The sequence below is a fragment of the Alligator mississippiensis genome, chromosome 11 (assembly GCF_030867095.1).
Source record: "Alligator mississippiensis isolate rAllMis1 chromosome 11, rAllMis1, whole genome shotgun sequence".
Lineage (NCBI taxonomy): Eukaryota > Metazoa > Chordata > Crocodylia > Alligatoridae > Alligator > Alligator mississippiensis.
Window position 1 is genome coordinate 36,770,923 of NC_081834.1, and position 20,379 is coordinate 36,791,301.

The following is a 20,379-nucleotide window of genomic DNA, read 5'->3' on the forward strand; positions in this document are numbered from 1 at the left end:
GGGAGAGGGAAGAGAAGCTGCAGAAGATGCAGAGGGAGATGGCAGCTTGTAGAGAAAGTCTACTACAACCTGCATAACCCAGGCAAGGGAACAGAAAGAGATACTACAGAAGTTGGAGGTCGCCAAAAGCGTGATGGAGGTCCTTCAGAAAGAAGTCCCGCAGACAGGCGGATCATATACAGGAACTGCAGGATGAGTTGGATGAGTGGCAACAGAAGTGCTTTCATGCAAAACACCAAGCACAGGAGCTGCGGGACGAGCTGCTTAAAAGCCATGCCCAAGTAAAAGAAACGGGCAAGGCTTTTGCACAGGAGATGGAGAAAATAAAAGCTAACCTGGCAAATTACGAGGACCTGTACAATTGAAGCTTGTCCCTTGAAAGTGAGATGGATGCTGGGACAAAAGAGACTGAGAGGTTACGGTCCCAGCTGCAGAGGGTGGAGGCGGAAAGAGACCACATGGGAGAACAGGTACAGTGCCTTAAATCCCTCATAGAAGATAACATGGCTAGAGAGGCAGTGACGAACGCAGAGAGGGAGCAGTCACAGCAGCAAATACAGATTCTAAACCAGCAGATTCAGGCCATAAAGGCAGAAAATGAGACCCTAAGGGCAGCTAGCAGTCACGCAGGATCAAAAGGCCAAGATCCTGAAGAGTCAGAGGGGACAGAGGTAATAAGTACAGAAACCCAGACTGAAGGAGGACTAGAGGCCCAAGCAGTGGAAGAGAGCACAGCCAGGGAGATGAAATTGCAAGCAGACATCAAGCAGCAGCTGGCACAGGTTGATCAGATGCAAAGAGAGAGACTGGCTGCAATAAGTCTGCAGTTGGAGGAACATGCATCCAGGGATAACATGGAGTACCAGGAGCAGTGACGAGAGCTGGAAGCTTTGAGGGGAATTTTAGTAGAGACTGAGAGAGGGGTAGAGATGGCATGGACCATACACCTAAAGGACTAGGAAGACCAAGAAACCCACAAGAATACTGAGCGTGGAAGCTCCAAGGAGGAGAGGGGAATAAAGCAGCAGGAGAAGAGTACAATGACGGAGGGATCTCCCAAAACGGATGTGGCCACAATGGGGGAAGAGAGTATCCCCATAGTTATCAAGTACCTTGAGCAGAAGTGGAGTCACTGGGCAAGCCAGTATGCAGAAGGATTGACTGGCTTGAGAGAGAAATTAGAAAAGCTTGCCAGCAGGTACGATGCTGGGGTACTGACCATACCAAAACCGGTACCACAGAGCGAGGTAGATAAGGGGGATATGGCCGCTGGGCAAGATAGTAAGCAAGTTAGTGAGAGAAACAAGAATGGTGACCTAAGCTGCCCTGATCACACTCAAAAGGGAGAACAGCTAAAACAAGAAGGCCAGAGATCAAGGAGGGCACAGGCATGGGTATCTGGTAGAAAAGGTACGGCTTCCAGGAGAGAGAGGCAGGAGCTCTGAGTAGAAGAGAGGTCCAAAGGCTTGAAGTGGGCAGGAGGAGCCCAAATCCCAGGGAACGTAAGGGGGAAGGAGAAGGACGGCCCAAGCTCCACCCTAAGGACGAGATATCCAGCCCTGTACAACAGCAGAGACCGGACCAGACACAGGCTGCGGGCCAACCTAAGGAGACAGAGGGACCCTCAAGACCGAAGGTAATCTGGCTGGAGAAGGAATGAAGTGGAGGAAGGAGGCCATGTGTTTGTTAGCAACCTCCCAGGGCAAGTTAAATGGTGGACCCTGACAAAGGTGGCTGAAGCCAGAGTCGGGGGAGTAGCTTTTGTAAAAGTGTACACCGGGCCTGGCGGGAGATTCACTGGCCAGGGAAAAATAGAATTTTGGAGGGTGGAAGATGCCCGGAGAGCACTTAGGGTGCAGTGGGAGCTGTGGGGAAGGCTCATGGACAGGCAAGGAACCTCGGGGAGAAGAGATTCTTTACAAGGGGCCCAAAGAAGAGGAGATCTGGGACGCGTGAGGAGTAAAAGAGGAAAAACGCCCCAAGTAGCGGGGAGTAGCTCTGTGAGGAAGAGAGAGGAGGCGGTCTTGTCAAGGTGATGGGGCTGTGGAAGAAAAGAGACGATAGGCCTGAATTGCACCCTACCAGGGAAGGCTAATGTGGGGGGACTGCCTGCAGTGGGGTAGCTCCCAATAAATCCCACGTGGTGCGCCCTGGGTAAAAGGTGAGGCGGAAGTTTTCAGGCGCCGCCTCCTCCAGCATTTTGAGTTGCCGGGTGCCAGAAGAAAGGCCGAGAAAAGCCACAGAGGGACGCAACACCTATGAAGATCCGTCTCGGTGAGTCTGAAATCTTAAGCGGGGAGGTGTGTAGCAGGACACTAAGGTGCCTGCTACTGAGAGAGGCCGGAAGACTCCTCAGGTGCCGGTTGCTGAGGCAACTAGAGGGAGCGAATGATCCGCACCTGCCTAGCCAGCTGACAAGAAGGGGCAGGGCCTGGCCTATATAAACCACAGGCAGGAGGCCAGGCGGCAGTTCCCTACCAGCAGCCAAGGCAGAAGGAGCTCCCTGCCAGAAAGAAAAGAGAAACCAAGCAGGGATGCCAGAGCAGCATTGGTCACCACCGGGTGACAGAGAACCCTGGTAGGCCTGAGCGCAGTTTGACTGGAGGCTTATGTTTGCTTTGTAGCCCAGGGGCTTGTGTCTATGTTGCTGTTTGTTTGTTTATCACTGGTGGTTTGGGTGAGGCTATAAGGGGATGGAGGAGGCCTCTTAGGGGACTCATGGTAGAGTGAGGACCCCAGCCCCAGTGAGGGCACGGAGTTCAGGGTGTACAGACCCCAGCTCCAGAGAAGAGCCCGGTGAGAAGGGTGGCCCCAGCGTGGGCGCGGAGAGCCCTGAGAAAGGGGCAGCACTACAGAGAAGGCCCCAGTGAGAAGGGGGCTGTATGGAGAAGGCCTCGGTGGGGGTGCGGAGAGCCCCAGGAGAGGGGCAGCATTATGGAGAAGCCCCAGTGTGGGTGTGGAGAGCTCCAGTGAGAAGGGCAGCGTACAGAGAAGGCCCACAAGGCTTAGATATACAGAACACCCAGAGCAGGAGAACTGTGGCCAAGTAGAAGAGAGGTGGCTTCCCTATAAAAACATAGTTCATCAAAGTCGTGGCGGGTGAGAATAGGAGGGTGCAAGTCAGAAGCTTGGCACAGTAGAGGAGGCGATGGGATACTACAGTGACCCTGCCGTCCCTCCTGTTACACTCACAATTAGAAGGCATCTTCTTCAACAGAACCAGCTTTGGGGAAAGTGGTGCCCTGGGTGGGTGAGCTTGTGTTTTGGCACCCTCTCCCCACTCCCCCCCCCCCCCCCATTTAGAAATAAGGGCTTAATCTCAAAAGTGGTTTGTTTGTTTGTTTGTTTGTTTTTATATAATTTACCAAAGAAAACAAAAGAGGAAGAAGCTTGAGAGGGTGCATGATCAGAGGTCAGGAAAACAGACCTTATGATGAGAGGCTGACAGCCATGGGACTCTTCAGCCTGGAAAAACGCAGGCTTAGGGGTGATCTGGTGGCCACCTGTAATTTTATCAGGGGTGCTCATCAGGATCTGGGGGAATGTCTGTTCACCAGAGCACCCCAAGGGATGACAAGATCGAACGGTCACAAACTCCACTGCGACCGATTCAGGCTGGACATAAGAAAGAACTTCTTCACTGTCTGAGCTCCCAAGGTTTGGAATAGACTGCTGCCGGAGGTGGTTCAAGCACCCACTTTGAATGCCTTCAAGACACATTTGGATGTTTGTCTTGCTGGGATCCTATGATCCCTGCTGACTTCCTGCCCCTGGGGCAAGGGACTGGACTCTGGTCCTCTGGGGTCCCTTGCAGCCCAAATGTCTGTGAATTCTAGGAAATGACACAAGTCAGTCCAATTAAATTCAGTTTTATTCAAATAATAAATGATGTGTCATAAATGTAACTTTATAGCTGTGACATATACGAAACATTAAATTAAACACTAAACTAATAAATAACAATAACAAATAAAACTTTGTTCATTAAGATTCCAAGGCTCAGAAGACAACTCTGCATGTCTTTGCTGCCACTAACTCTTAAATTGGTTGTGACAGGTCTGTGTCTTGAGCCACAACATTCCCTAGATAGAATGGCCAGCAAAGATAGCCAGTCATCTCTTGATCGCAAGCATGTTTTTGAGCTTCAACTTCAAGAAGCTCCATTCACTGCTTGCCGCCAATACAGACCTGGTTAACCAGATCCTGAGTGCTGTCTATGTGTTTGGAAGTGGTTGCAAAACTCATCATAAATAAATTGTAGAACTTCTTGTGAATCACTACAGTTCGTTGGAGGTAAACTTTGGAGATAGCCAAGTTCTTTGCAGGGGTTGACACTGTTAATGCCAGCTCTCTTCATATGTCGATCCACAATGAAGGTCCTTACAGTGCTGCCTCAAAGTTTCTTTGTCTGGGAGTCATGTTACATTATATAGAAAATCCCAAAGATTTGCATGTGATTCATTTGCTCAAACTGTTCTTTCATGGATATGCTCACCATATCTGTAAGCTGGCTGAAAAATTAATTTTTGAACTTGACTTCTGGATTTTTAACTGTTTCAAAATCTTCATGTTCATCGCTGAATCGACACTTTCTATAACGAGTGTGTGGGGCTGGTTTAAACAGTAGATTAACATGAAGATCATGTAGTTCTTCTGTTTTATCCTTTGCTGTGCTTTGACCCATGTTTGGCAGGAGCTGAAATTTCTAGGAGACTTTTCATAATGCACAAGAATCGGAGACATACTTCCAGTCATTCAGTCCCTCAAATACTAGCGTTGATTTCTTTTCTTTTTTTTTTTTTTTGATTCAAGTCCAAGAACTTGCATCAGAAACAGAAGACCTTGTTAGTGGACTCTGAGTCAAATGCAGCCAGCACCGCTTCAGAACTTTGCCGTTTTCAAGATTTCCAGAGGAAAAACCATGTCTTCTTTCACTTTTGATGAACTGTTGGTCATGAGCAGATGTAGCGTTTTTGGCCAGAAATGGGATTGCCAGTGCCTATAATGGGAATAGCTTCATCTCTCTCACTAGTGGCATCATCATTGTTTCGGTCCAGATGAAGAATTTCTGTTTCATTTCTGGTTTCTTTCCTTGTGGTGATTCTTGGAAGTTGAATTGTGGATTGTGCAAACATGTTTTCTCTGGCATTTCTGCTGTGACTGTCTTGCTACTACTGCATGGGTTGTCATTAACAGATTTCAGGTTTTTGTTTTTTTTTTGTTGTGTCTGCGTATTTTTTTAATTGCAGTCATTAACTGAGCTTTTCATTTCCTGTTCTACACTCCTGACACACTCTTCTTGGGTACTTGTGACACTTTGTTTCCTTCCAAGTTTCACAGCCAGTGAAAATGAAAATGTATGTGTCAGCGTGCTGGAACACCCTTGCAAGAGTCATGGCTAGTGAAAAGTTAAATGAGTGTCCCAATTCTGCCTCCACTAAACAGTAATACTAGAGCTGCACCAGCCCCTCCCTCTCTTGCCTCTGCCTGCAGAGCTGCACAACCCTGCTGGCACCCCCCTGACCAAGACACTGCCCAAGGTGCCCTGATCAGGGGGCTTACTCATGCTGCCCATCCCTAAGGCTGGCTCTGTGCTTTACACTTCAGATATTGAAATTAAATCTATCAAATCAGCCAGTAGCCAGATGTCTGAATGACACTGAGTGATTGATCATGTAGCAAACTTACTAAGTCAGTTGGTGCAAAATTACTTAAATTCATTAACATGGTTTGGCATATTTCTAAAAATGGATATGTGGGATGGTTGCAAATTTAAAAAATAGCAGATAAGATGTGTGAATATTCTAATAAAATGTTGTATGGTGCCAGTTAAGTGCAGTGATGGAGGTCACGCTGTACATGCATGTAATCCATATCTTTATTTTTAACAACTAGAAATATTCCATCTTTATTTTGTAATTTAAAAATTTGAAATTTCTACTTTTTTTAATGTTCCAATAGATAACACAAACTTTGGGAGTAATTCATCAGTAACAGCATTTCCCATTTTGCAACGCACTGCTGAAGAAAAAATACTGAACTCTGACAGACTAACCCTTGAAAGGTGAGCAGTGTTCTGATAGGATATTGATGGGGTGAGTGCAACTATCATGTGTTTTCCATAAGGAAAATATAGACTATTTTAAGAGGCTTGGGTTGTGTTAACAGTGTGTCAGAATAGTACACATTTCTAAATAGACCGTCAAGATGTTGTCAGAATATTTACAATTATTCCATTCCATATGCAGTGTCAGTTTGGAAGCCAACTTCTTTGTCGTATTTGATGCTATTATTTTGGTTGTAATTGAATGGGCACGCTTTTTTGCATTAACTTCTATTGTATTTATGATCTGAATTCTGACATGCCCAAAATATAATAATAGTAATACACAGTGTAAATTATTGTAATGCCTATGAGCTCTAATTTGTGCCATCTACTATCGCCATAATTTCTGAACTCTACTCAGAATTTACCTTTGCAGTATTCTTCTCAAGGTAAGAAGTATCATCTCCATTGTAATGCTAAGGTATGGCCCTGACAGGTTAAGTGTGTTACTCCGGGCTACGTAGGAAGTCTGTGGAAATTCAGAAATTAAACTTGGTCTTCTTTCGAAGTACTGACCCTGGGTTCATCTTTCTTCTTTAGAGCTCATTGTTTCTCTTGATTGTGTGAAAAGATTTCTTCTTTAATCTTAATAGCACAGTCAGCTGACTTTTTGAATATCATTTGTCTGAAGAATTAAAGGAGCTGAGGTGTTAGGCAATGGCAGTGGTAACACAGTAGAGTGCCACCAGGTCTTAACACTAACAATTGTGCTACCAGACTTTGCAGTTTATAGAGTTGGTGGTTTTTTGTGGATTGCATGGAAGAATTTTTAGATGGGATATAATCAAGGCCTGTAGTTTGTTTTTCTTTTATGTACAGCCTTTTCATGTTTTAACCTTGTCTTCATTTTTTTTTATAAAGCAGAAGTTCATTAAAATTAAATAAATTAATTTGAGGTAGTAAACAGTGGCTAAATGCTGTTAAATGTCTGGAAGATGCAAGCAATGTTTCATATACTTGATGTAAAATATGTGTATTGAGTTGTTACTATCCTTTATTTCCAAATTTTTGAAGTAAATTAAATGATTGTTTTGCTATGTGTTGTTAATCAATGTAGAAAACAATATTAAAGAAAAAGAAGGAAAACAAAATTAAAGTGAAATATAAAACGTGTTTGCAGGATATTTTTAAATAGAATTCTTGTTTGTGTAATATTTTTTACAAATATATTTCATTCTTTGTAAAGTGTGCTTTGGTTTAATTAGGTACTTTATTTTTGAATGAAGAAAATATAATCACTTAATTTGCACTAGTGGATTAAATTGTTACTGAAGTTTTTTGTTTTTTCAGGCAAAAACTGACAGCTTGCCCAATCATTGATGGAGAAGAGCATCTTCGTCTTTTGAACTTCCAGCATAATTTTATAACTCGCATCCAGAATATTTCTAATTTGCAGCATCTTGTTTTCTTAGATTTATATGATAATCAGATAGAGGAAATAAGTGGACTTTCGACACTGAGAGCTCTACGTGTCCTCTTGTTGGGGAAAAACAGGTAAAAAGAAAGAATTTAATTGGCAGATATTGATTACTGTGTGACAGCTGTTTCATGCCAAGTTCCAGGTTGGGACATTGCCCATGGGAGCTACATGTTGACCCCTATCATTCAGCATCTTATGGATATTATGCTTCCATGGCATGTAATTTCCGCATGTGTGGAAATTCAATGTTTTTGCTTTGGAATGTGCCATTTTGTATGACCAGGCAGCTACAACTGTTGTCTCCTGGTGTGGTAATGGTCTTCTTGCTCATGCCTGTTTCTGTCTTGTTTCCCCTACAAAGTGGAATTCATTACATTATTCCAAGAACTGGAGTCCATATTCCCAACTAGAAGTATAAGTGTACTCCATGGGGACCAGAACAGTAATTAAAATTGGGGACCAGCTTCCAAGGGAAGTGGTGCTGGCTTCTACCTTAGGGGTCTTTAAAAGGAGGCTTGATAGTTATGACCCTAGCTGGGGTCATATGAGCTTAAACTTAGCAGGGGTCATATGAGCCCAGTATTCATTCCTGCCCAGGACAGGGGGTGGGATTTGATGATCTGCTCAGGTTCCCTCCAACCCTACATCTATGACCCTATGACCTGGGAAAATGAACTTCCAAAGTTATCTGGGGATCCCTGTTTCCCTAGTTTGTGTTGGAGAAATGGATGCTGAAGTAAGGGAAGTGAAACAAACCTTCCTGAAGAAATTGCAAGGGGGTGGGGGCATGTTGTGCTGTGCCAAGTGTAGGTATTATTGCTTTCCAATCCTGATGACCAGTGCATCTTAGCCTTATTTTAATAATTTCATTGCGTCAGTTTTCATGTTACTGCTGATAAACATCTGAGAAGGCTAACTAATTGCTGATTATCTGCTTTGTCAAACAGTAAAACACACAGGGCATGGCTACATGTGGCATTTACTGCAGAGCTGACTATTTAGCTCAGCAGTAAACATTTCAGTATCAACACCTGCACCCCTATTAGGGCGTAGGAAACTTAATGGACTCTGCAGCAGGGTAGAACTCGTAAATACAAGTACTACCCTGCTGCTGAGGTGTGTGTGTATTTTGTTTTTTTGGTTTTTTTTGTGCACAGCACTGCTTGTGTAGACGCTGACTTGGCTAGCTGGGGCACAAGGGCGCTTCAGGGCAGGGGCTGCCTGCTGGCTAGCCCTGCACTGAAGCACCCTCATGCCCCAACCAGCCCCTCCTAAGCATACTGAGCCTGGTTGGAGCAGCCCTCATCTGGCCTACTGACCCCTGGGGCCCCATGCCAGCCAGGCTTGCTCCAACCACATGTGCTGTGCACGAATAAACTCCAGAGCCGATGTGCCCAGGAGCAATTATCTCCGGAGCAATGTTTAAATGGCATGCCTGGGAGCAAAAAACTTTGGAGTGATAAGCCTTGGAGTTTATTCATGTCTACTAATTGCATGTGTAGACATGCTGATAGAAGGGTGACAGTGTTGTATGCTGAAAAAAATTATAGGGTAGTAGTATTGGCTTTGGCTCTATTTGGTGACATCTTTTAAACATCTGTTTATATTTGCTAGGGCCATGTAATCTGTGGTTATATTCTCTGAGAGAGAGTTCTTGTCTTGGAAAGTGAAATACTGCATGTGAAGTTGGGCAGTTCTATCTATTGTTATTTAGGGCTCCTTGTGATCTTGTCCATCTTTTGCCCAGGGTTCATACTTTTTTTTTTTTTTTGTCTGCTGTGGTCTCGTTTAACACGGTGAGAACATGCATTGCAAGACCAAAAAGAGAGATGTTCGAGTGCTTAGTATACACTTCTTAAGTTCAATTTTTCAATGTCATGGCTAGAAGAAAACTACCAGGCCAAAGCAATAGAAAATAGTGTAATAGTGAAAATTTGTTTTGATATCTGAATAGCTTTGCTATCCAACCTCTCTCAGTAGAAACCTTTATGATGACCTGAGCATGTCTCCTACATAGCAGGTTGTCTAAATACATTATTTTATGTTAGCTGGCAATATTAATCTACACATTTTAAGATTATAACTGTACAATACATTTTGTAAAGCATAAAATGACCTCCAGAATAAAATCCTTAGATTTGTAGGGTTTCCAATTTTAGGTTCAGGCTAATGCTCACTTGTTCTGGAAGTTAATATTCAGTAGTTCTAAAGTCAGAAAGCAGAGTTACAGTTTCAGGGATCCTGGTTTTCTCTGTGCAAACATCCCAAAATGTCTGATTTAAAACCCCCCAAATCTATATTTGTCTGCAATTAAAACAAAACGCCACTATATAGATATATAGGTATCAGTTAAACACAGTGTTTTATTGATATTTACAGTTTTAAAGCACTTTGGAAGCCTACCAGTGCCTTTAAACTTCATAATAAAATAAATCCTAAACATCTATATATTTTGGTGTTTTGATTTTGTTATTTTTATTATGAGAAATCAGAGCTTACCCTGCTCCCTTCACTCACCAGGATGTGGATCCAGCTGTGGCTATTTACCCTCACAGCTTTGTGGCACTGAGCAGGTCTAATATGCTGGTGTTTTCCCCCTGCACTGTGCTGGTGCCCCTCGTTCCCAACCTACAGCCCCATGTCCCCATACCTAGCTCTGACTGGGTGGCAGCTGCCAGGGCCATGGGACCCTGTGACTGCATCCAGCATGCTTCTTGCTCCGTGGGTGCTAGCCATAGCTGGCCAGCAGCACCCGAGCCTTGGCTGCCATGTGGGAGGTAGCGGTCACTGTAGGCGTGTATGAAATGCGCAGTATTCGATTTGAATTCAGCCCAAATCAGGGACAGTGATTCCATTCATTGATTCGGATCACTGTCCCCAATTCAATTTGGCCGAATCTGAAGATTTGATGCCGATTCAGAGAATCGGTGACTTGGCCAAACGCAGCTCTAAACGTGTTGTTTGTTTGTTTGTTTGTTTGTTTGTTTGGTTGGGTTTTTTTTTTTACATACCTTGAGGTTACCAGGTGTGGCTCGTGAACGCTGCGATGCTGGGGTGGATGGAGTGTCCCACAGGAGTGTGGGGGGGGGCCAACGTGCTTGGTGGTAAACCCAGAAGTGGACCGGAAGCAGTTCTGGTCCACTTCTGGGTCCACCACTGAGCACACTGGGGGCTCCCCCTGTCTCAGGATCGGCCATGGGGGGGATCCCAGGTGTCGTTCCCCCCCCCCCCCCGACCCAAGAGTCACTAGTTGCTGAGCTGGGGCAGTGCAGGGGCACCCCAGTGTGCTCCCAGCATGCTCCCTGGCGGACCTGAAAGTAGACTGGAAGTGCTTCTGGTCCACTTCCAGGTCTGCTGCTGAGTGCGCTCGGGAGCCCCCTGCGCTCCTGTGGGACTCCATTCGCCCCAGCATTTCAGTGTTCACTGGCCATGTACCTTGAGTTATGTAGATAAAACATTTGAAGCTGTGCCTGTGTCCGAATCGCTGAATCGATTCAGAGGGTTCCGATTTAATTCGGAGAAATTAAAAGGTCTCCTGATTTTGATTTGGATTCAGAGATTCATCCACCAAATTGGGCTGAATCTCCGCCAGATCGAATCAGGGACTGAAGCTGCACATAGCTCTAGGTGGCTGCTGTGGCTGGAGCAGAGCACGGAACCTGCCCTCCCCTCTTCTCCCTCCACAGGTGACATAGCTGGAGTGGAGCTGAGTGGAGCCTGTGGGCAGTAGGGGAGGATGTGGGCTGCCCGTTGTGGGGCTCGGGACTCTCCTCTCTGCTGCACTTTCCCCCCTGGCATGGCCTCTGCAGCCCAGTGTGTGGGACCTGAAGTGGGAGGGTGGAGTCGGGTGGCATGACTTGTTGCTCCTGCCACTGCCACCAGGAGCTTTGCACCAGCTGTGCCACCACGATGAGGTGCCCCCTTCCCACCCAGCAGCAGTGGAGGTGGTGGTCTGGAGCTGTGTCGTTGTCATCCGCCCCCCGTGCTCCCAGCTGGGTGGGAGGTGCCTTACTTTGGCTCGGGGGTTACAGTGGTAGCACTGAGCTTCTGCCCTGCTCTACCCTACCATTCCAGCTCCTGCCTGCTGGACTGCAGAGGCCCCCAGGAGGACGGCAGCAAGGTGGGGATACCTGAGCCCCACAGTGTTTCATAGTAGCTAGGGTCAGGAGGGACCTGAACAGATCATCTAGCCTGACGCCCTGCCACAGGCAGGAATGAATGCTGGGTTCACAAGACCCCAGACAGGTAATCATTCAACCTCCTCTTGAATATGCCCAAGGTAGGGAAAGGACCACCTCCCTGGGAAGTTGGTTCCAGATTTTGGCCACCCTAACTGTAAAATATTGCCTTTTGATCTCCAACCTAAACCTATTCTCCATCAGTTTATGACCATTGTTCCTCGTTACCCCAGGTGGTGCTGGGGAGAAAAGAGCTCTGCCTGTTTGCTGTTGATCCCCCTTGTTGAGCTTGTAGGCAGCCACCAGGTCCTCCCTCAGCCTTCTCTTGCTGAGGCTGAACAGGTTCAGGTCCTTCAGTCTCTCCTTGTAGGGCCTATCCTGCTGTCCTCTCACCAAGCGGGTGGCCCTCCTCTGAACCCTCTCCAGGCTGGCCACATCCCTTTTGAAGTGCAGGGCCCAGAACTGGATGCAGTACTCCAACTGTGGCCTGACCAAAGTCGTATAGAGAGGGAGGATCACCTCTCTGGACCGGCTTGAGATGCACCTTTGGATACATGACAAGGTATGGCTGGCCTTGCTGGCTGCGGTCTGGTGGTGGCTCATGTTCATCTTGGAGTCAATAATGACTCCAAGATCCCTTTCCGCCTCTGTGCGTTCAAGAAGGGAACTCCCCAGCCTGTATGTATGCTGTGGATTCCTTCTCCCAAGGTGCAGCACCCTGCACTTGTCTACATTGAACCCATGGGCAGCCTGTATTCTCCTCTGCTCCACACACAAATCTCGAGGGGCACGTGTACTCCCTCAGTCCCTGCAACGCATTGCTTCTGGTGCCCGACCCATCCCTGGGAATGCGTACAGTGACAGGGAACTGTCCCCCTCCCTCTCTCCCCTGCCAAACCCCCAGATGAGTTGCCTGTGGCTCTGTTCTCCCTTAGCTGGTCCCTCTGGCTGTGTATTCCTGCCCTGGCCTGAGGCACTGCCCCAGTTGAGCAGAACCCCCCAGCCTTAGTTGCAGCCCCAGTTGCCAACCCTGCCCCACTCCCTCCCTCACCATGGCTGCTGCCACCTCAGTCCACCTTCTCTGCCCCACCATGCTTTGCCTACGTCCTCCTCCCTGTATAGACTTACCTGCAGGCAGCTGGCGGAGCTGCTGTCTACTGCTGCCTTGCTTCATTGCTGGCCATGTGCATATGTGGGCATGCACACATGCACATGGTGCCCCCCGTGTCCTACTCTCCTCAGCCACAAGCAGCCCCTTGCCAGCCTGCAATGCTAAATAATGCTGCCATGGGTTAGTACTTGCATTTGCAAGTACTAGTCTATGGGGGATTTAATTAGTTTTCTGTACCCTAATAAAGCCGTACATGTAGATACTGAGACTTTACCACAGAGCTAATTAATCAGCTCTGCAGTAAATGTCGTGTAGTTGTGTCCAATGTATTGTAATGGAAGCCTAGTGAAGCTTTGCTTGTTAAAGTTTTTTGGTTTTGTTTTGTTTTGTTTTTTTTTTTTTAGGAAGTCCTATTTCCCCATCTTATTTCGTGAAGAATAAAGATATTTTTCTGAGTTACACGTTTGTTCATCATCGTAGTTAAAGCACAGTGGAGATTAAAAAGGCCAGCCAATAAAATTTCAGTTCCAAAATATTGTTTTAATGCTCAGTATTGATGAACAACAGAGCATAAATTGTTAGATTCTGATCATAACGTTTATGGAAAGTCTGAGTTGTGTAGTAGATTTTAAGTGGTTTGTGTTGATATAACTGATAAGGATTTTGGTCCATCATCATGTTTCAAAATAAACACTAGGATATCAGAACATTTAAGCAAAGTCATAAATATATAGATATAAAGATTTAAGTAAACGTGTCCTATAGTTTGTGGATTGTGTAGTTACATTTCTTTCACTAGTACTTTACAGATGGCTAGATAGCAGGTTTCATTAGAACATTAAGATTTAAGTTCAAGTTCTTGTATAACTAAAATATAATTATTGAAGTTGGTATGAATTTTCTGGATAACTTCATCTCTGTGGAAGTCTCTCTCAGATCCAGCATAGTCTTGGATTTAGTCAGCCAAAATCGTGCTTTCTTATTTTTGATTGGAAAAATAGACAGCGCTCCTTGAAAAGTTACTATGTATGTTGGCTTTACAGGAGCTGATTCCTTGGGCATTTCATAAATCGTCTTTGGTGCAGGAGATTTTTCCTGGTGTGTTGGTCCTGAGCTACATTTTACTGAAATAAGCCACAAATTGGGTACTACTGAACGTTTCTCTCTCAAACATCAGGCTTGCCATACTGTTCATCAGATTTCCTTGTTATGACTGATTTCTTTCGGCTTGATTCTGGATTTTATAGCAAACTTCTCTTTTTTCAAGCCTACTTTCTGTTTGATTGCCTGTGATCAGGGTGCTTTTTTACTTAGCTGACAAGGATGGAATGGAATCTACATGAACTTGAATCAGTTTAGTTTGACAAGAATAAAAATGAAGAACAGCCTTGGGTTATAAGATACCAGGCGCCAGTCCAAAGAGTTTCCATAGAAACATGCATTAAAACACAGGTGTCTTATCTGTCTTGCCCTCAGCTTCACTTATTGGTTTAAAAGACTTAAAAAAAGAAACAGTAGATTTAACCCCTTTCTTTCAGGGATTGCAACAGTTATTCCTGTGAGCATAATGACTTTAACTACAGAAATGTTATGAATATGTTTTGTGTACAGAAATCAAAGAGGTTTTTTTTTTTTTTTTCTTGTTGCTGCAAGTTATAACAAGGAAGAACTGGTTCCATTGAGATATTAATGAATCCACAAGAAAGAAAAAGGTTTTACCTGTTAAGTTAAAATATTAGACTTAATTTTTTTTAAACTTTTTTTTTTTTTTTTTTTTGCATTACTGGTATTAAAAATGCAAACTTGATAGGGTACCAAATATATTGCAAATGGTTTGGTAAAAGTTTCTTTTTTACATGGGTAACAAGGTAAAAATTGCATTGAAATTTTGGTACGCTAAATTTAAAACTAAAAATATTTGGGACAGGATTGTATTTTAAGGTTAAATTTTAAACAAAACTTGAACTATTTGCATGTTACTTTTTTATTGCTTTAAAGGAACTTCTTCAAATTTGAAGATAGGCTGAAATGATCCAGAGTAAGGTATTTTTGATACTTTTAATAATGAAAAACAGGTAGGGTGGATTTTAATAGTAAATAGACTTTTGCATGGAGTGTGTCCTTCATTTGTTCTGGTATTCAGGAATAGGAACCATACATTTAAATAATCATGAGTTTGTATTTAACAGGAATGAAACTTTTCAAAAGAATTATGTTCTACATCTTAGTCAACCATAGTAAGGTTGGGAACAGACTATATATGTCTCCCAAAATAAACACATCACTGTGAGAAAATGTTGTCCTTTTCATTTTTGCTGGAATTCATTTTCATAATTGGGTTTTCTCAACTGAAAGAGTCTGTGGGAACAAGCCCCTTGTTTAATAAGAAAAATTAGGAGGAGGCTTCTGTTCAGAAAGCTCAAGGAAACTAAACAGTCCCACTAAATATATGAGTGTTCCCATTTTCCCACATTCATACCAACATTTGTTAGAACAAATAGAACAATCAATATTCTTTTTAAGATTGACCAAGAGTCAGAATTGTTTTTTTCCTGCCCCTCCAAACTTGGGGCTTCAACTAAAAGAGGACCAGACCTGAAGTAAAAGGTATAGCTGAATGTGTCCTGGTGTTCATTTTTAGGAACTATTGGAAAAATACTCTTAATATGCTGTGTGTGTTGGTCATTTCTGGTCTAAACAGTCATTGGGTCCATGTTCATCCATTAAAGTTTTTAAATCTTTTTGAGCTTCTTTTTCTAAACCACTTTGCATTTCCTTTCATATTGTTAAATGCTCGCCTTTGGTATTGCACTTCTATAACTATGATTTTCATCTTGTTAGAGGTTTGTGTATGTGTGTGCATAAAAAGCTGATCTTGCCAAAATCAAGGAAGTGTCAACAACCTGCATGTGATGGAGTTGCCACCGACTTGTTACCAACCAGAACTCTGTAATTGCTCTGTGTGTGTGGGCCCTTCCACTTCTGAAAGGTTCTCTTTTTTTTTAGTCCATTTCTTCCTTAATTTGATTTCTTTAAACAGCATTTTGCACAAAAAAACATGTTTGCTTATTACTGAAAAACTGATCTACAGAAACATGCTTGCGTTTTCCTTATCAATTTAGCCTTTTGATCTCGGGTAATCCATCTCCAGTCATCACACACTTCTGTCTTTTTTTTTTTTTTGCCCATACATCAGTTTATCACCTTCAGCTAGTAAATGCTGACAATGTCACAAGAGAGATGCTAATTGTGGCTCTTGCGGAATGCTTTTCCTGCACCACTCTACCAAATGAAATGCAACAAAACAAACAACTTTGCCTTTTGCCTGAAACTTAGGGAAAACTCCATGAAGTTTTCTTCTTAAATACACATGGAAGGACAATGTAATTTTGTTTCCTAATGATGATTGACTATAAAAATGTGTTAATGTAAAGGATATGCTATTTAAGGCCTGCATTTATAGCAGAAAATTAGCTTTGTAATCTGTCTGGTTTACAGCACAAACTAGGCAATTAACTGGTTCCTTTATGTGCTTCCAGTTTCTTGAGAGGAAGATAGCAGACTTTTCTACTGATTCTCTGGTTCTTTAGTATTGGTAGGAACCCCAAACTACCAAATATTGTAATTACTTAAATAGAAATACTTGTTATGACTAAAAACTAGAAGATTTGGCTCTGTTCAACTCACCTGCCTTGATTGCCTTCAGCAAAAACGGTTTTTATCTTTGCTTTGAAATAATTTTTTTAGGTAGCTCATCAGGTGGATTATTAAGGAAGTGTTTTATTTTAACCCCTTGCCATTCCATTTCTCACCCCCACCTCTCCTTTGATATCCCTCAATAGTGAAGAATTATAATAATGTAGTATAGATTACTGGGGGATTTAGGTTGTGTCCTTAAGTGCTATTTTGCATTGTTGCACTAAATATCTAATCTGGAAATTTTTCAACCCGACTTATAATGCCACAAAATTTATGGTTTTTAAACACTAGAGTACTGATATATTTTTGCTGTATACGAAAGCTGTATTTTTGGGGAGAGAACCAGCAAGGAGCTGCGTTTTGATAAATGGCTACGTGAAGACACTGCTTTTATTAACACACTTTTTTTGTTTTTAACTTGTTCTGTGGGTTTTTAAAAATTTTATAATTTGTTTTTGCAGAACGTGCATAATATATGTGGTGTTAAGTAGTCAACCAGTAGGTGATGCTGTTGGCTTTATAATAATATAATGACTTAATCTTTGACTCAGCAGTCAGAAAAAAGCATTAAAGCAGTACAACCCCTCAGGGTCTGTTAGGCCTTGGCTTGAGAAAAGATGTTGTCAGGACCAGAAATCATTCTTCCCTTGCTCTATTGCACTTTTTTACCTGTAACATCTGTGATACGTGCAAGAAGCCGGTGTTTCTAGGTTAGTATCCTGACTCCTTCTCCTACCCCTGAACCTCCTTTTTCATGAAGTCCTAAAAACCTATCACTTCTTGTAGCTGAGAATGGTGAGATCAGGTCTTTGTCCACTGTGTTCTGTGTCAGCTACTGTGGCTTTTTTATGGGGCCACTGTTCTCTTCTCATTGTTCCCAGGCTTGATTGTTGGGCATGCTGCCTCTGTATTATTGGCTCCAGGAGCAGAGGCAAGAACTAGGTCACAGTACTTCCTACCCCCCCAAAGAGCAATGTTCCACTTTTGTCATTAGACTGGTAGGCTAGTTCTCTTGCAAGTTTATAGGTAATGTTTATATTACAAATACATTCTGTGTATATATAGGATAAAATGGTATTCAGGTATTTTGTATTTATCATTTTTTTTTTTTTCCTTAAACTTAAGCAGTTTGCTCCTACCATATGCCATGCATTAAAATATCAATCTTATGATGGTCTGTAATATCATAGTTAATGACTGATTGATTTAGTGGCATTAGATTGAATGGGCATTAGTTGTTTTTTTTTTTTCCCCCAGATCTCATATCTTAGTTCAAATGAAACGGGCTCCTTGATGGCATGTCAGGGGTGGGTGAATTAGGTATGTTTTGAAACTACGTGTACTTTTGGTCACAGCTAGCAAGATACTGGAAAGTTAATGCACAGTTTTACTACACAATTTTTGGCTTCGGGTTACGTAGACTTTCCATATGGCTGGAACTAGTGTTTTCTATCAGACATGGAAAATACTGTTAGTAATGAACTGAATTGTGAAGCTGGATGTAGTAACATCATCTACAAGCAAGAAAAAAGAAGCTGAACAAGAGATCCTGGAAATCTGAAGATGGGAGGAAGGGGTTAAGGGGAGTAGTGAGGGAGAAGAGAACTAGCATAGCAGTGGAAGAAAAATTAAAAAAAAAAAAAGAAAAGAGTGGATAGATTCATAGATGTTAGGGTCGGAAGGGACCTCAATAGATCATCGAGTCCGACCCCCTGCATAGGCAGGAAAGAGTGCTGGGTCTAGATGACACCAGCTAGATGCTTATCTAACCTCCTCTTGAAGACCCCCAGGGTAGGGGGGAGCACCACCTCCCTTGGGAGCCCATTCCAGACCTTGGCCACTCTAACTGTGTGAAGAAGATAGAATATAACAGGGAGGGTTGTGCCACATGTGGTGTGCTCCAGCAAGTCCAGGACCCACACTGCACGCAGCTCTGCATTTTAGACCAGCTGGAGCATACATCATGGGCAGCCCATGTCTCATAATGGGTGCCATGTATGGCACAATCCAGCCAGGGGGCCATGGTGTGAAGCATGGCTGCATCTCAGGCCAGACTGTGCTACATGCGGTGCCTGTTCTAGCTGGTCAGGATCAGCACAGCACTGGTTCCAGGCTGGTTGGAGTAGCCACTGGGACAGGTATGCTTGGGGAAAAGGAGAGGGGAGGAGAAGAGGAAGGGTTCTCTGGGCTAGCTCCTGCCCACAGACTGGCCCAGTGCTGTGGGTGTGCACTATGCTCTGTGTGAATCTAACCAGGCCCAGGGGCAGCACTGGGGGCCTGATGAAGAGGCTCCAGCAGCCAAATATGGCCTGTGGGCTGCATGTTAGGCACCCCTGGTCTAGGAAATGTCCAAGGCAAGGTTTTTTTGTGATATCTGTATAGTTACGAGAACGTTTGGGCTTCAGGTGTCCTGGAAAGTTTATCCAACAGCTCTTGCACCTTCACAGTTAGTCCAGTCACATAAAATCCTTAATTCTAGTTAAAGGAGTACTAATTTCCCTCAAATTTACATAAATTATCATATTTTATATTAAAGTACTTTAAAAATGGATTTTCAAGGAAAAATTGAATTTTTTTTCTATAGAAAAAGCTCACATACCTTATGGACTAAGTTAAGCCAAATTTTTTTTTTTTTCTATCAGCATTTTAACTTGCTGGGGAATGCAAATCCATGTTGAATGTGGTACCAAATAATTAGACCTATGTTACATACCCATTTTGTACTGAATTCTTGATGGACACCCAAGGCTAATACAGGATTATGTAGTTACAGCCCACAATGGAAGTAGAAAATGTTATGAAAACTGCAGCTGTGGTGCCCAAAGACTATCTTTTATTATAGTTACCTAGGTTCATTAAGTATTTCCCAAAATAACCTGTTCATTTTGTAACCCCTGCAAAGATAATCACTTAGAACGTTCAATGGCAATATTCTTCTGTTAATAATAGAGCTATCAGTACCTTATTTGTATAGGAAAATACATTTTGTTTCCCTTTTTATTCCAGTGGCAGAAACATGCTGGTGTTATGATTTTTAGCTTTTATTTAATACTTATAATGATTAGAGTCCTTTATGTCCTGAGCTGGTATGAAATACAGATGTTTCTTTCAGTTTGTTTTTGCCTTATTTCTTGCATTATACTTTTTCAGGAATAAATGATAGACTAAATGATTTTACTAAAATGTGGAAATACTAATATTACCTAAAATACCTTCATTTAAATATTTCAGAATAAAGAAAATCTCAAATTTGGAGAATTTAAAGAATCTTGATGTTTTGGATCTTCACGGAAATCAGGTAATGGACAGTAAATGTAATTTGTATTTTAAGTCACTTGCAAATAAAATTGATTTAGATGCATATATTTTCCTCTATTGCTGGCTTTTGGGAAGGGGATTTAGAAGGTGTTTCACAACTGCTCTTTTGTTAAGTTTGCAGACAGCATTATTCCCCTTTTGATTAATTTTTAAGTTCGATCTTGTTCTGACAGTGTAAGAAAACAGAAGAAGTTTATTTAAAAGTTGAAATAACTAAATATTTGGATAACAGCAGCAAATCACGTAAAACAACAAGTTTGTTTAGCATATTTTTAATTGTATTGTCAGAAAATTCAAACTGTTACAATATACAATAAATGTTGAATTCCTTCTATTGTAAGCACTGGTACAAATAGATTCCTTATATATGCACAATAATTCTAGATGCGTGTACAGAGAATAAAGCATATAAAGGAGGTAGTGATGTTATTATATGTACTTTTTGTTCCTAGTTTTCTAGTAACATAGACCTTTCCATAGATGAGTAATTTATTCTGTTTGTTTGCCCATTTTCTAAAATGGGCAAATAATACTGATTATCATTAAT

General features: G+C 42.8%; 1 protein-coding gene across 4 annotated transcripts in view; it reads left to right on the plus strand.

The window, feature by feature from the left end:
• Positions 1-20,379, plus strand: part of LRRC49 (leucine rich repeat containing 49) — a 138,346-nt gene that overhangs the window by 8,075 nt on the left and 109,892 nt on the right. For all 4 annotated transcript variants that reach the window (XR_002087059.2, XM_019477609.2, XM_006268804.4 and 1 more), the window contains exons 5-7: positions 5,962-6,064; positions 7,397-7,600; positions 19,746-19,812. Coding sequence is in view for 3 of the 4 variants with exons in the window: in XM_019477609.2 (XP_019333154.1) it covers positions 5,962-6,064; positions 7,397-7,600; positions 19,746-19,812 (374 nt within the window). In the remaining variant the exon portion in view is untranslated. The remainder of the gene's footprint in view (positions 1-5,961; positions 6,065-7,396; positions 7,601-19,745; positions 19,813-20,379) is intronic.